Here is a 15,577-nt window from a genome sequence, read left to right as displayed (position 1 = left end):
TAGCGGCGCTCACAGTAGTGCCGGAGCCTTCTCGCTGCTTAAAATCCCAGAAAATCCCTTTAATGTTTTATATGCTAGTGACCGGTGCCCTTTTGAGACCCCAAATGTAACGGTGGCCATACACATTAGATAGAAATTGGTTGAGGGCTGCGCAGCAGCTAACAAACAGTAATCTGGTGACATCTTAGTCCACACTGGACATTACAGTTGTTCAAACTGGCTGTACAAGTTAAATGAAATCAGGCAGGGGACAACAGGTGTTTCTGGAAACATTCTTTCAAAGAAAGATCTTTCATCCATCATTCTGCGAAAATTTCAAACACTGCCAACTTATTTTCAGACGTCATGGTCTGTCATCCGTTTGCTAAAACACTCGTTCGTTGTTAAACTTCACCCGATGAATGATCATTTTGGTTGATCAACTTTAGGGCTGTTTCACACGAATGTGTGCAGTCCGGAAATCATGTTCCGTGTGTGAGCGTGATCCGCCATTCTGGACACTGCTTGTCTTGCAGGAGCGCCGGCATTATGATTTATAATGCTCTGTGCCTCTGCATGACTTTTTTGCTACAGAATCATAGTGACAGCTTTATGTCAGTATGATCCTGTAGAAGTAATGTCATGCAGAGGCACAGAGCATTATAAATCAGTATAATGCCCTGCGCTCCTGCAAGACAAGCAGTGCCCAGAACGGAAGATTACGCTCACACAGAACATGATTTCTGGACTGCACACGCTTGACTGAATGAGCCCTTAGACTAATCTCATGTGTATAATCACCTTTAGGGTCCATTCACACGTTCGTAGAATGGGTCCGCATCCGTTCCGCAAATTGCACACAGTGAGCTGTCCGCATCCGCATTTCCAGAGCGCACCCCTGATCTTCCAGTCCGCGGCTCCGGAAAAAAATAGAACATGTCCTTGTCTGCAATTGTGGACAAGAATAGGCAGTTCTATGGGGGTGCCGGCCGGGTGTATTACTACAGACGTGTGAATGGACCCTTAGGCCTCATACGCACAACCGTATGTATTTTGCAGTCCGCAAAAAACGGATCCGCAAAAAATAAGTATGACGTCCGTGTGCATTCCGTATTTTGCAGAACGGAACAGCTGGCCCCTAATAGAACAGTACTATCCTTGTGCGTAATGCAGACAATAATAGGACATGTTCTATTTTTTTGCGGAATGGAAATACGGACATACGGGAACGGAATACACACGGAGTAACTTCAGTATTTTTTGCGGACCCATTGAAATGAATGTTTCCGTATACGGTCCACAAAAAAAAAAGAACAGACACAGAAATAAAATATATTTGTGTGTTTGAGGCCTAAGGATGTTAACAGCATGGTATTCATTTACAATTGGTGTATACGCTAGTGAAATCTACGTGTGGCCTGGTCATAAAGCCAGTGCATATAAGATCCCATGCAAAAAAGTATACCGTATATTACATTGACTGCGGCAGAAGTAAAGGTATATCAGTGCACACCTCTGAATGTGTGGACACTCATTTGGCATATATTGGATCAATGGGTTCCTAGGCATTTCCTAGCATATATGTTACACCTAACCACAAAATGTGATGTGAACACAGTCTTACCCTGTCTTGTAAATGTTTCCTGTGGAAATTAAAGTGACTGGTTAGTTCCCCTACACAGGGCCCTTTCTTTTATTGGGCTACTACTACTTATGACAGTTACTAGAGACTTTTCTTGACACCAACATTTGGACTACATTATTTTGAGACGAGCATGACACAGCGACCCACAGAGAAGAGGGAACGCAAACACAAGATACAAATATTTCTAATTTTAAAGTCTAAGTTTGTACTTGCTTTTGCAGCGTTGACAGCACCCTGACCTGTCCGCCTGGTGGCAGTGTTACCACGGGAGTCAAGTCCACAACCTTCAACAACACCGGCTTGACGATTGCCACAACTTTTATGAATGGATCTGGTACAACGGTTTACAGCGGACCTTCTGCAACTTTTACCAAAGGATCTAGTGCAACTTTTAACAGTGGTCCTATTACAGCCTTTAATAATGCAACAATTACAAGTGAAGTTACGTTAACTGTGAACAGTAAATCTAAAACAACACTTAACAGTGGAGGTAAATCAACTGATAGTGGATCTAGTGCAACAGTTAACCATGGAACTGCAGTAACTAGTAATAATGAGACCAGTACAAGAGGTGAGCGCGGAACAATGGCAACTGGTATCAGTGAAGCAGCTAACAATGCATCTCTGACAACAGGTAACATCGGACCTATAGCAACTGTCATTAGAGGAACAGCTAATGATAGTCTTCTAACAACTTTAAATAATGGATTTAATACAACCTCTAACAGTGGACATCTGACAACTATTGATAGTGGAACTCATACAACAGTTAACAATTCTCTGACAACTTTAAATAATGGATTTAATACAACCTCTAACAGCGGACGTCTGACAACTATTGATAGTGGAAATCGTACAACAGTTAAAAATAATTCTCTGACAACTTTAAATAATGGATTTAATACAACCTCTAACAGCGGGCGTCTGACAACTATTGATAGTGGAACTCATACAACAGTTAACGATAATCCTCTGACAACTTTAAATAATGTATTTAATACAACAGCTAGAGGTGAGCCTGCAAGGACTACTAATAGTGGATCTAATTCAACAACTAACCGCACACCTAAAACAACTATAACTGATGGATATAATACAACATCTCATAGTGGGCCTAGAAGAACTAGTACACATAATACCACTGATAATACTGGATACACGACAACCTTTCACAGTGGATCTGAAACAACGTCTAGTAACAGTCAGACAGTAACAATTACAAACGGTTCCGTTACTTCAGATGAAACCACAACATCAACCAACATTACAGGTAAACCTTAAATATCCTCTTACTCTGTTCTGTAGGAATCTCCACAGACACAGGGTTGTATTTGCCATTAGGCTCCCAAGGGCGGGCGCCTAGGGTAGCTGAATGTAGTGGGGCAGCACTATATACAGTATATACTGCCACCACCCGGACATTATTTGTGTGTGTGTGTAAACATATATATACAGTGGGATGCGAAAGTTTGGGCAACCTTGTTAATCGTTGTGATTTTCCTGTATAAATCGTTGGTTGTTACGATAAAAAAAATGTCAGTTAAGTATATCATATCGGAGACACACACAGTGATATTTGAGAAGTGAAATGAAGTTTATTGGATTTACAGAAAGTGTGCTATAATTGTTTAAACAAAATTAAGCAGGTGCATAAATTTGGGCACCACAAAAAAGAAATCAAATCAATATTTAGTAGATCCTCCTTTTGCAGAAATTACAGCCTCTAAACGCTTCCTGTAGGTTCCAATGAGAGTCTGGATTCTGGTTGAAGGTATTTTGGACCATTACTCTTTACAAAACATCTTTAGTTCATTCAGGTTTGATGGCTTCTGAGCATGGGCAGCTCTCTTTAAGTCACACCACAGATTTTTTATTATATTCAGGTCTGGGGACTGAGATGGCCATTCCAGAACGTTGTACTTGTTCCTCTGCATAAATGCCTTAGTGGATTTTGAGCAGTGTTTAGGGTCGTTGTCTTGTTGAAAGATCCAGCCCCGGCGCAGCTTCAGCTTTGCCACTGATTCCTGGACATTGGTCTCCAGAATTTGCTGATACTGAGGGGAATCCATGCGTCCCTCAACTTTGACAAGATTCCCAGTCCCTGCACTGGCCACAAGGGTTGAACGATGCACAGTGACTCCATCTGCAGCAAGATGATGTTGTAGGTCTTTGGTGCTGGTCTGTGGGTTGACTCTGACTGTTCTCACCATTCGTCGCTTCGGTCTATCCGAGATTTTTCTTGGTCTGCCACTTCAAGCCTTAACTTGAACTGAGCCTGTGGTCTTCCATTTCCTCAATATGTTCCTAACTGTGGAAACAGACAGCTGAAATCTCTGAGACAGCTTTCTGTATCCTTCCCCTAAACCATGATGGTGAACAATCTTTGTCGTCTTCAGGCCATTTGAGAGTTGTTTTGAGACCCCCATGTTGCTACTCTTCAGAGAAAATTAAAAGAGGAGGGAAACTTACAATTGACACCCTTAAATACTCTTTCTCATAATTGGATTCACCTGTGTATGTAGGTCAGGGGTCACTGAGCTTACCAAGCCAATTTGAGTTCCAATAATTAGTTCTAAAGGTTTTGGAATCAATAAAATGACAACAGTGCCCAAATGTATGCACCTGCCTAATTTTGTTTAAACAATTATAGCACACTTTCTGTAAATCCAATAAACTTCATTTCACTTCTCAAATATCACTGTGTGTGTCTCCAATATGATATACTTAACTGACATTTTTTCTATTGTAACAACCAACGATTTATACAGGAAAATCATGACGATTAACAAGGTTGCCCAAACTTTCGCATCCCACTGTATATATCTGTACAAAAATGTGCAAGTGTGTATGTATTCTGAGTGCCTACATGTTTGACTGTATTTAGTTACTCTGCATGTATGTACGCTTTTATGCTTTGAATATGCAAATGTAACCAAGTGCACAAGTGAGCATGCTTGTACAGGTGAAACTCCAAAAATTAGAGTATCGTGCAAAGTTCATTTATTTCAGTAATGCAACTTAAAAGGTGAAACTAATATGAGAGAGACTCGTTACATGCAAAGCGAGATATTTCAAGCCTTTATTTGTTATAATTTGGATGATTATGGCTTACCGCTTATGAAACCCCAAAGTCACAATCTCAGGTCCCCTTTGCTCAGGGGGTATGGACTAATTAGCCGACTAGAGTGTGACACTTTGAGCCTGGAATATTGAACCTTTTCACAAAATTTGCACGATATTCTAATTTTTCGAGTTTCACCCCTATAAAGTATTTTTTTTTTGTTCTTGTAATAATTCAAGATTAGAACTCGCATTCAGATTTTTCTGCATTTATATTTCAAAAATATCCAAAATATCGTGCATTTACCAAAGATGATCATAGCTCTATTGCTGCTTATAATCATCAGTCCTACTGATAATTTGTGTTTTGGGATAAGCAGTGTGGTCCACAGTTGGCTGTCACACTCCATTAGGGCATGACCGCACTACACTGTGTTACCCAGCCTCATCAGAGCTGTATCCAGTAACAAGCCATCATTACGTGCGTGGGCCAGGTTTTAAAAAAAAACCTGGTACATAAAATCTAGGATACATTTGCATAACAAAGGTTTAGGGGCTGCGCCCAGTTCATTGGTTTTCCCTGCACATTGTCAACCAGCCTTTAGAATAGCCACCTCGACTCTGCATCCCTTTTGTTCTCAGGATCTGTAGGGATCCTAGGGTTGGACTCCCACTGGTCATAAAGTGAGGGCATATCCAAGCAGTATATGTTCACAGAAGAAAAACATCTTTAAGAAAAAAAGCATCGTGCAACACAAGTTCAGTGACCCTCTCACACTAGACATCACTAGTATTGGAACTCTGCACTGTCCATTGCACCAGTGTTTTTCATTTTTGTTCTTTAGGGGGTTGTCCCATTACAACAACCTATCCCCATCCAGTGGCGGGAGCCCGACTGCCACGAGAATAAGGGCGTATGGTTCTCCCGTTGGAGGGACGACACAGATGTATGCCCAACACACTGTTCAACTCTATGGGACTGCTGAGGATAGCCGCGTACTCTATTCAGCAGTCCCTGGATGGAGTGACAGCACACATGCGTGTCCGCCACCTAACTTGTATGGGGGAACAGGGGACCCTGTTCTTATAATCGGCAGGGACCCCACTGGTCAGACCACCACCGGTCAACCTATCAGCTATACTGTGAGTGAAAATGTGCCTTTCAATGGTTCAGCCTCAACTAATTTCTTCTTTTTTAATTTTTTTCATTTTGTTTAAAGATGATTTGAAAATTTTGGCGGCCCTCCTGAGTTCCAGTAATCTCAATTCCTCCACTGTAGCCTACATTGTGTCCAAGTTAGAAAAGCATTTGTCTGGAGAAGTGAGTCCTCACGATGCCGAAGCACTGCTCAATATCTTGAGTACATTTCTGAATATTTCTCAAGCTCTTCTTGGACCAGTCTCTAACAGGTAATTTGGCTTGTATCAGTCAGTTATCGTTATGGTATTGTATGGATTATATGTCCATGTAATGTCATATGTATGATATATTACTGGTTTCAGGATGTCCAGGCAGCTGAAGCCCCTTTCTTACCACATTTCTTGCACAGGTATCTAGCTATATATTGTGACATACCTATATACCACTGATTTATAAATAAATAAAATTTCCTTTTAGCATACATATGACGGGTACGTTAAAAAACATCCAACACTACAAAAAATCTACAACAGTCGTCTCCAACTTGTGGCTCTTCTGTTGTAAGAATTAGAAGTCACAGCATGATAGGAGTTGTAATTGTATAACTACCGATGACAGCACGGTGATATACTTTTTCAATATTGAATGTCAGTGGCAGACAAATTCAGTTGCATACTATACAGCTGCATTTTACATACATTTTATGCACATTTTGGGGCATTTTATTTTAAATTATCCCATGATTAATGTAGAAAATGAAGATCAGACATCATACAGAACATGACAATCCTTTCTAAAAAAGCTAGAACCAGCCCTGTACCTCACATGGATCCAGAGATCTCCCCATTCATTTCTCTAGAGGATAGCTCACGGCATGTGTCCTTGCTGATGCGGCCAAGGGTTTGTGTCCTTTCTATTGCCGTTCACTCTTCTACCAGGAGATATGACTGGTGGCAATTGAAGGATGGAACTGAGCATGTGCGTCCACCTCAGTTAGGTAAACAGAGAAATGAGGAAGAGAACAGACAGCAGGTGTCGCTATGCTAACATTATGCACAAGACGGTAGTTTCAAGCAATACCCGATCCGCGGGTTGGACACAGCCTCATTCATTTCAGTGGGGCAGCAAAAGATGCGGACAGCACACTGTGTGCTGACCGCATCCGTATGCCCATTCTGCGGCCCCACTTGTCTGTGTTGCAGACAAAGATAGTACATTTCTAGAGGAGTTTGAGAGGAGTTTGAAAAAAATGATTGCATGCACCCAGCCAGGATTCTTGTTCTGCGGATCCGCCATTTTTTTTTTACGACAAAACGGATTTGGTCGTGTGCATGAGATCTTATTGAGTAACTCAGCGGATATACTAAATTTTTACTTTATCATTTATTTATTTATTATTTTGTTTTTTGCATTATACTAATTTTAAATACATGCAGTTACATAAGTATTCAGATCCAGGTGCTGGTTTGAAAAAGGGAAATGCCTTGTTTTATTTCGTGGGACAACCCCCGTATTGTGCATAACGTTTGTTTGTCTTTTCACAAAAGTAACACACCGTCTTTTTCTGTAAATATTGTATATGGATTTCAGTACGCAGGGATTCAAGAAAATGACATTTTTTGCTCTGTTTTCTTTCCTTTTTATAGATTAATTCGAATGGTGAATAAAATTGCCTTGCAGTTGACTTTCCCTGGAAAATGCCTTTCTCTCACCTCTCAGTCCTTGGCACTGGCAGTGAATAAAGTCAATGTCAGCTCTTTCATCGGCACATCATTCAGTGTTAATTCTTCCTCTGGCCTGCAGGTAAGATATTTTAGGCTACTTTCAAATCTGCGTTTTCAATTCTGCTATTGAGATCAGTAATAGGATCTCAATAGCGGAAGAGAAAGCTTCAGTTTTATCCCCATTCATTGTCAATGGGGACAAAACTGAACTGAACGAAACGGAATGCACCAGAATGCATTCCGTTCCGTCTAATTGCGCTCCCATTGCGGACAGAATAACGCTGCAAGCAGCGTTTTCCTGTCTGCGATGTGGGGCGGAGCAAGACGGATCCGTCCTGACAATGTAAGTCAAAGGGGACTGATCCGTTTTCTCTGACACAATAGTAAACGGATCCATCCCCCATTGACTTTCAATGGTGTTCATGACGGATCGTCATGGCTATAGAAGACATAATAGAACCAGATCCCTTCATAACGGATGCATTAGATTGTATTATTGTAACGGAAGCGTTTTTGCAGATCCATGATGGATCCGCAAAAAACACTAATGTGAAAGTAGCTTTACCAACACATTGCAAATGATGCTTCATTTTATGCTAGAGCTAGCTTTAACATAAATCCGTAAAAAGCAGTAGTTTTCGGTTAGGTCTATTTGCAGCATGGTGCATGCCCTCAGCATTTCCAAATTGATTTTGAACACTGACGTAGAAAAAGGGATTTCATAGATTGTAATTTCAGCTGCAATCAGAAGAGCATCCAGACAATGAATCGTCTAGGTGTTGGTTTGAGCTGTACAGTCACATGCAGGGATATCTGGTACGGCAGCAAGAGGAAAATGAGTACCTGATCCACCTTTTACTGCAGTTTGCCTTCTAATCACAGTTTTTATGGTAATATATTGATGAGACTTGGGGATTAGAGATTTAGTATGAATGTTTACCCCCTACCACCAGTCAGCTTATAGCAATAATTATAATATAGACAAGTAGATACCAACAGTGATGGTCAGTTCGCAGTGTTTAGTAAGGTAGACTCACCCGTCCGGCCAAGCACAGGTAAGCCCTTACCTGTGCCTGTGGCGGGAGCCGGTCTGAAATCAAATGCAGTCACCGGGAGCAGGCAGTTCCGAGAACAGCCCGATGAAGGCCCCCGGTGACTGTTCTCGGAACTGCCTGCTCCCAGTGACTGCATTTGATTTCAGACCGGCTCCCGCCACAGGTAAGGGCTTACCTGTGCATCGCCGGATGGGTGAGTCTACCTTACTAAAGATGGCAGCCCGCATGTGTTCGCTGGCGAACACTGCGAACTGACCATCACTGGATACCAAATCCTTTTCGCCTCCCCTGGATCTGCCTTGTACACCCCAAGAAAAAGCTGCACGTCATCTTAGACCATTTGCCATAAAAGTGGTCACAGATGCCCTCAGTAATCCCGGAAAATGTGCAGACCCCAGTAGCCTACCATCTTATCATTATCTTACATTAAAGTGGATGTTGGTCCGTGTAAGGGCAGCACGGTACGGGGACAGGGTCACTCTCCTATTAGGTAAAACAGCATCGTGCTTTTTGGCTAATAGGAGCCACCAAACAATACACCAGACACTTAGGGGGGAATTTATCAAAGCTGAATGCCGGCGTTTACATAAAAAAATCACAGTACAATACAAAAGTTGTGAGATTTGGCACAAAAAATATTGACTTTTGGGGGTTTTACACTGCTTGTGGTGCTTTAAAAAAAAGTGGGCAAGCTCAGCAGAAGTGTGTGGGGGGGGGGGGGGGCTTCTTTGTCCAACGCATTTATCAGAATGTACACAAAAAAATGATATTTCAGTTTGTGATGCACAGCCAGCCCAAGACGTGGCGGCTCAAGAGATGACTTTTAACAAATTGGACAGATCTTACTCCACAGCAGTTTAGCTGGTTGGTAAATGTATTACGTGCAGTGGCTGACATTTTTGCTGAATGTTCCACTTTACAAAAGATTTGTGTCCAGTGGCCTTTTCCGTAGGCCATTGATTGGCTGAAAGGAAGGCTCAAGTAATCATTGGCCCAAGTAAAATGCCCGCCAATCAACTGACAAACAAGTAAAGGCTCATTTGTTGGGTGATCAGATGCCTTGTTGGCAGCACGTCGCCCAGTATTATGTTCTGCCGACAGTAACATAAATGATCCGATCGTTCAAGCAGCTGTTTGCTCGGTTTGATGGTGCTGAAATGAGCATGATATATCATACATCAACGTCCATATGTTCCCATATTGTTTTCACAAAGAAATTGTATGCGACCTGCTCATTGTAAACTGTTTTTACATAAAAGGTATCTTTGGGTTCCCAAGCACCAGCAAACAGTGATGGCTCCGTTCTTCTTCCTGCTTCATTAATCAATGACTTGTCTCCCGGTGACAAGAAGAATGCTTCCAGAGTACAGTTTAACTACTATGCAAAGACTTCATTTTTCAAGGTAAAATATAGATCTTCCCATAGCGTGATACGATGTCCAGCATATAAATATAACTAGGATTTCACTTGTTCCAAGAGATGGATCTTAAAGGGCTTTTCCGCCTTCTTCATACTAATGACCTATTCTTAGGATAGGTCATCAGTATTTGATCGGTGGGGGTCCTACCTCATCACAACTCACCAAGCATCGTACATTGTACAACGCTTGTCCTTGATATCGCAGTTCAGCTACATTCGCCTAAGGGTCCATTCACATGTCCGCAAAATGGGTCCGGATCCGTTCCGCAACGTTGCGGAACAGATCTGGATTCATTTATTTTCAATGGGGCCGCAAAAGATGCGGACAGCACACTGTACTTCCGTTACACATCCGCACTTCCGTTCCACAAATAAATACCGCAGACACGACAAGAAAAGGGATTTCTATTTAAAGTGCTAGCCATGTGCCGTCTCCAAAATGCGGAACGCACGTGGTCGGTGCCCGTGTTTTGCGGATCCGCAATTTGCGGACGTGCGAATTGACCCTTAATGGGACTGAGCTACGCCTAGGCCACGTGACCGATGAACGTGGCGTCACTAGCCTAGGGTAAGCTACGAGAAGCAGCGGCATTCCTGGCCTTATCAAACAGCTGATCAGCGGGGCTTGCTGGTGTAGGACCCCAACCAATCAGATACTGATGACCTATGCAGTGAATAAGTAAAAAAAATAAAAAAAGTCGTGAAACCCCTTTATTAAACATATTTCCTCCCGTTAGCAATATAGATAATGGTTTAGGCCACTTTTACACAAGGATATTATGGCTGCAGATCGTGGCCTGATCACCCAAATTAGCAACATCATGGGTCATTATGAGGGTGATCTGCAGCTGCTATACGGCCAGACAAAGGTGCTCGTACTACGCTTATGTGAAACGTGCCTCAGGCTGGACAGTAGTTCATGACTTACAGAGTGTCTCAAGGATATTGGCATGGCAAGTGGTTTTCAGGCTGCTTCCAGTATACTGGATGTGTCTCAATACTTTTCTTTTTCTGCATGTTTACCAGGACTCCTCCCTCACTACAAACCAACAACTGGTGAGCAAAGTGATATCGTCAAGTGTTGCAAACCTCTCAGTAACTAATTTAAGTGAAAATATTACTGTGACACTAAAGACTTCACCAAGGAATGGCACAGTAAGTATACTGCACGGCTATGACGTATATGGTTTATATGTGCCAGTATGTACAAATCCTGGCACAACATGGGTTCCCTGTATTGGATATTCAGATTTCAATGACTGACAGGTGTAGATGGAACTCCACGAATATACAGGATGTGATAGAGATGAATAAAAGAAATCTTTTGTCCTATGATCTTGGAGCTACTGCTGCCCAGCTTACCTTGACTGACCCCATACCAGGGCAGTGTCAATAGAGATAAGACGGGCAGGATTACTCCGAGGTCACAGTCATTATTATTAACGTGACTATTTGTATTGTGACATCAAAGGAAATAAACATATTCTGAATTAAGATGTTAAATGTCAATTTGTGTTTCCACAGGAAAAAGTGGATTGTGTATTTTGGGACTTTAATCAGAACAGTAAGTATACTGCATTGAAATGCATATCCAGGGCCCCACATTGCTGTGCACTATGGAATTACATGAAGGTTGTTCAGTTACCGACCCAACCATTTCATCTGCTTTTACATCTGTACTATATATGAAACAAGAACATATGGTACTGGTCATAAGTACTACCTATATTCTTGATACCACAGTATCACATAATACAGCATTATTATAAAATTGTCAGTAACATCATAATACATCATTTGTTATAGGATGGCAAAATTAGCTTTTTTGTCGTTAGTTAAAAATCTGTTGAAATTTGAGTTTTCCCTGGACTATATAGAAGGGATGGAATATACCTTTCAAGAAAACTGTCCCTCTTGATGTCTTTAGACAGTAAAATTATAATACAGGAAACAATTGGCAATTTAAAAGGGTTGTCCTATCTCAACACTGATGGCATGTCACTAGGATATGCCATCAATGTCAGATAGGTGTGGGTCCCACCTCTGGTATCCACTCCTATCTCCAAAACTAGGCCCCCAAGGAGAGTGCACAGCGAATGCGTGTCCTCTCCTTTTCACTGCAATGGGACTTCTTTGAAAAGCTCACCGAGCATGCTTGGCTATTTTCGGAACTTCTACAGTGGTGAATGGAGGGTGGCTGCGCATGCTCTCCTTTCACTTCGGGGGTCCTATTCTGGATATAGGAGCAGGTCCCAGAGGTGGGAACTGCACCTATATAACATTAATGGAATATCCTAGCAAAGAGGTATCTCCAAAAGAAAGAGAACCATCTCGCTAGTGCCACCTTGTAGAATTGGCTCCGATGTTTTGAACTGCATCCAAGGCACTCCACCAGGCCAGCCAGATCCTACTCCATACTGATGAGGGGCAAGCCCCCCAAAACAACTGTCTGCAGATGGATATTTTGCTTGGCAATATCCCCTTGTCATATACCAAGGCTTAGTTAAAAAGTCAGATTTTGACTTATAGGGAGCCACTTGCACAAACTGGTGCTAGTTCTCTTTCTTTGGGAGATACCTCTTTGCATATTTATTTCCCATGGAGCATTGCCAATAAGTCTCCACACCATGGAGCACTTCCAGTAAGTCTCCATACAGGAATGGTCTCTTTAGGGAGACCCTGCACTCCGCCTAAGCTGCATCCTTGGTATATCCTAGTGATATTGTCATAAATGTTGTGATGGGACGACCCTTTTAATGATATAGAAATAAATTAGCCAGATTAGAAATTCAAACCATAAATACTACAATACATTAGTAAGCCAGAAGTTAGAGCCATGATTATATTTTTTTATAATACTGTCAGTTTTATTTTAAAGAACATATTGTCATTTTTCCAGATTCAGTTGCAGTGGTCATCGTTGCAAAAGTGCAGCCATATTGCATGTCACATTTGCAATATATAATAGCAAATTTTCAGGAATGACAACAAATATGGCTGCTCTTTCTGTTACTCCAATCGCTATTATGGCTGCAGCAGCAAAACAGTAAAATGCCAAAGGATTTACTGTATAAGTAAAAGAAATACCATACTTTGGCCTCTGCTTTACTTCCAGCATAATATAGTAAGATACTGTAGCTTGAGGGGGGAAAAAATAAAAATGCTTCCTGATTCCAAATCTGGTAATCAGAAAACCAACCTGATCCCTTCTCTACAATTCTCATAAAACTCGTAAACCACAATTCTCATATAACCTGTAATATTATTACACTCCAGAAATACATCCAGGCCCCTCGTGAATTCCTTTATTGTACTCACCATCACCACCTCCTCAGGCATAGAGTTCCATAGTCTCACTGCTCTTACCGTAAAGAATCCTCTTCTATGTTTGTGTGCAAACCTTCTTTCCTCCAGACGCAGAGGATGTCCCCTCGTCACAGTCACTGTCCTGGTTATATATGGGTATATTTGGCTATATTTTTAAGTTGTACCAATTTAGAGGTATATGTTTTACTCTCCTTAGAAATTTTTGACCCCAGCTATGCAGAATATGATATGAATTACATAACTTAGATCATTTGTAGCCTAATAAACGCAGAAAGAAAATCTATGCTTTTAAATAATGAATTCTCTATGTTCAACAGATGGAAGTGGCGGGTGGTCTTCATATGGCTGTGTAGTTGCTAACACAACACAGAATGAGACAGTCTGTCAGTGTAATCATATGACCAGCTTTGCAATATTGATGGTAAGAAAATTATACTAATCATACATACAGTATGACTCCCTAACTGAACGTCATAATCTGACTGTATTACACAGAATCTGTCACCAAGATTGACCTCTTTAGGCCTCTTGCACACGAACGTGTGCGCCCCGTGGTCATGCTGTGGCCCGCAAAATGCGGGCATCCAATGCACGAACACCATCCGCAATGCACGAACACCATCCGTTGGACTTTAACGGGTCCGCGATCCAGCCGTTCCGCAAAAAGATAGGACATATTCTATCTTTTTGCGGAACGGAAGTACGGGACGAAACCCCACGGAAGCACTCCGTAGTGCTCCTGTAGGGTTCCCTTCCGTGCTTCAGTTCCGCACGACTCAGCTGTTTGAGTCCTGCAGCCTTTTCACAGGTGAACGTGACGTCACATGGCCTAGGGAAAGCTACAAGCTACTAAGAGTGCAGCTGCCTTCTCAAACAGCTGATTGATGAAGGTCCTGGGTGTCGGACCCCCACCGATCAGATACTGATGACCAATCCAGAAACCAATCTTGGAAAACCCCTTTAATACTTATTTTTCCATCAACAGATCTGTGTAAGGGTATTCATCATGTTCACCATATGGGATAAAAATGTGATCATTTATGGGTTGTTACAAATGCAGCACTACCAGTCGTAAAAAATCTTCAAGTTAAAAAAACACACCTTTTTCCATTAAAAAATGCTTTCAAAATTAAATTCTCCTCCACATATTTATTATTTTCGCAGTGTCCTTAACCACCCACACTATACAATTATCATGTAATATATCCCACTCGGTGAACACTGTAAATAAAAAATAAAATAAAAAACAACGGCAGAATTGAAAACTACAAGTTACTACACAAAAATCAAGCTCTCACACAGCTCTGTAGAACGAAAAATAAAAAGGTTATGGGACTTGGAATGCAGTAATGAAAAACACTTTTTTGTGCAAAAGTAGTTATATATACACACATACATATATATTTGGTATTTGGGCCCAAATGCATACAGTGGAAAGGATTGAAGTGTTTATTGGAAAAAATGACTTTTGTTTTTACTTTTCTTTTTTTTTTTAAGTCCCAGTAGGGGATTTGAATATGTGATCTTCTGATCGCCCATATAATACACTGCAGTACTTCTTATTGTAATGTATTACTGTATGTAAGTTACAGAAAAACTGATGTTGAGTTGTCTACTTCGACTCTATCACACAAGCACCCATGTAAATCTGGTGCCAGCCATTTTTATTCTGTTGTATTATAGAATCTTTTTGCCGTTAGTAAGCAGTAGGGGTTGCACATACACCAAAGGAATGACGTTTCCTTAAATGGACCAATTCTATGTGCCATAAATAGTTTTTGTGTGCTATTAAGATACAGGTATTGGACAAATATATTGCTTATATTAAAGTATATTGCTTATATTTTTGTCTGCTTGTTTTTTTATTGTCTTTTAGAATGTATCACCCAATGATCAATTAAATCCACAAGATCTGTTGGTTTTGACCTTTATCACATATATTGGATGTGGTCTTTCCGCAATATTCCTGTCTGTGACCCTCATAACCTACATTGCATTTGAGTATGTAACAAACCTACTTCTCTATTTTAATGTAATTTGTCTCTGTCAAATGGTTTCATCTTCTCCAAGTACATTTGTCAGATTAATTTCTGTGAATAAATTAACAATAACACAATATATTGTAGCAGTCCTGTCAAGGACTGTATTGAAATGAGATGAAGACAACAAAACTTGTACATTAGTATGTGAGATACCGTATATACATACATGCATACGTGGATAAAA

At 41.1% G+C, this 15,577-nt stretch overlaps 1 protein-coding gene across 9 annotated transcripts in view; it reads left to right on the top strand.

The window, feature by feature from the left end:
• Window positions 1-15,577, top strand: part of ADGRG2 (adhesion G protein-coupled receptor G2) — a 177,213-nt gene that overhangs the window by 147,483 nt on the left and 14,153 nt on the right. For 8 of the 9 annotated variants that reach the window (XM_044283993.1, XM_044283992.1, XM_044283990.1 and 5 more), the window contains 8 exons: window positions 1,846-2,894; window positions 5,905-6,094; window positions 7,472-7,628; window positions 9,864-10,007; window positions 11,051-11,179; window positions 11,549-11,588; window positions 13,669-13,772; window positions 15,228-15,352. In XM_044283993.1, the coding sequence (XP_044139928.1) occupies window positions 1,846-2,894; window positions 5,905-6,094; window positions 7,472-7,628; window positions 9,864-10,007; window positions 11,051-11,179; window positions 11,549-11,588; window positions 13,669-13,772; window positions 15,228-15,352 (1,938 nt within the window). The remainder of the gene's footprint in view (window positions 1-1,845; window positions 2,895-5,904; window positions 6,095-7,471; window positions 7,629-9,863; window positions 10,008-11,050; window positions 11,180-11,548; window positions 11,589-13,668; window positions 13,773-15,227; window positions 15,353-15,577) is intronic. The other variant, XM_044283994.1, reaches the window with a different exon arrangement.

This window comes from Bufo gargarizans, chromosome 3 (genome assembly GCF_014858855.1).
Source record: "Bufo gargarizans isolate SCDJY-AF-19 chromosome 3, ASM1485885v1, whole genome shotgun sequence".
Classification (NCBI taxonomy): domain Eukaryota; kingdom Metazoa; phylum Chordata; class Amphibia; order Anura; family Bufonidae; genus Bufo; species Bufo gargarizans.
Note: the sequence above shows the minus strand (reverse complement) of the source record. Positions and strands in the feature narration are given on the sequence as shown.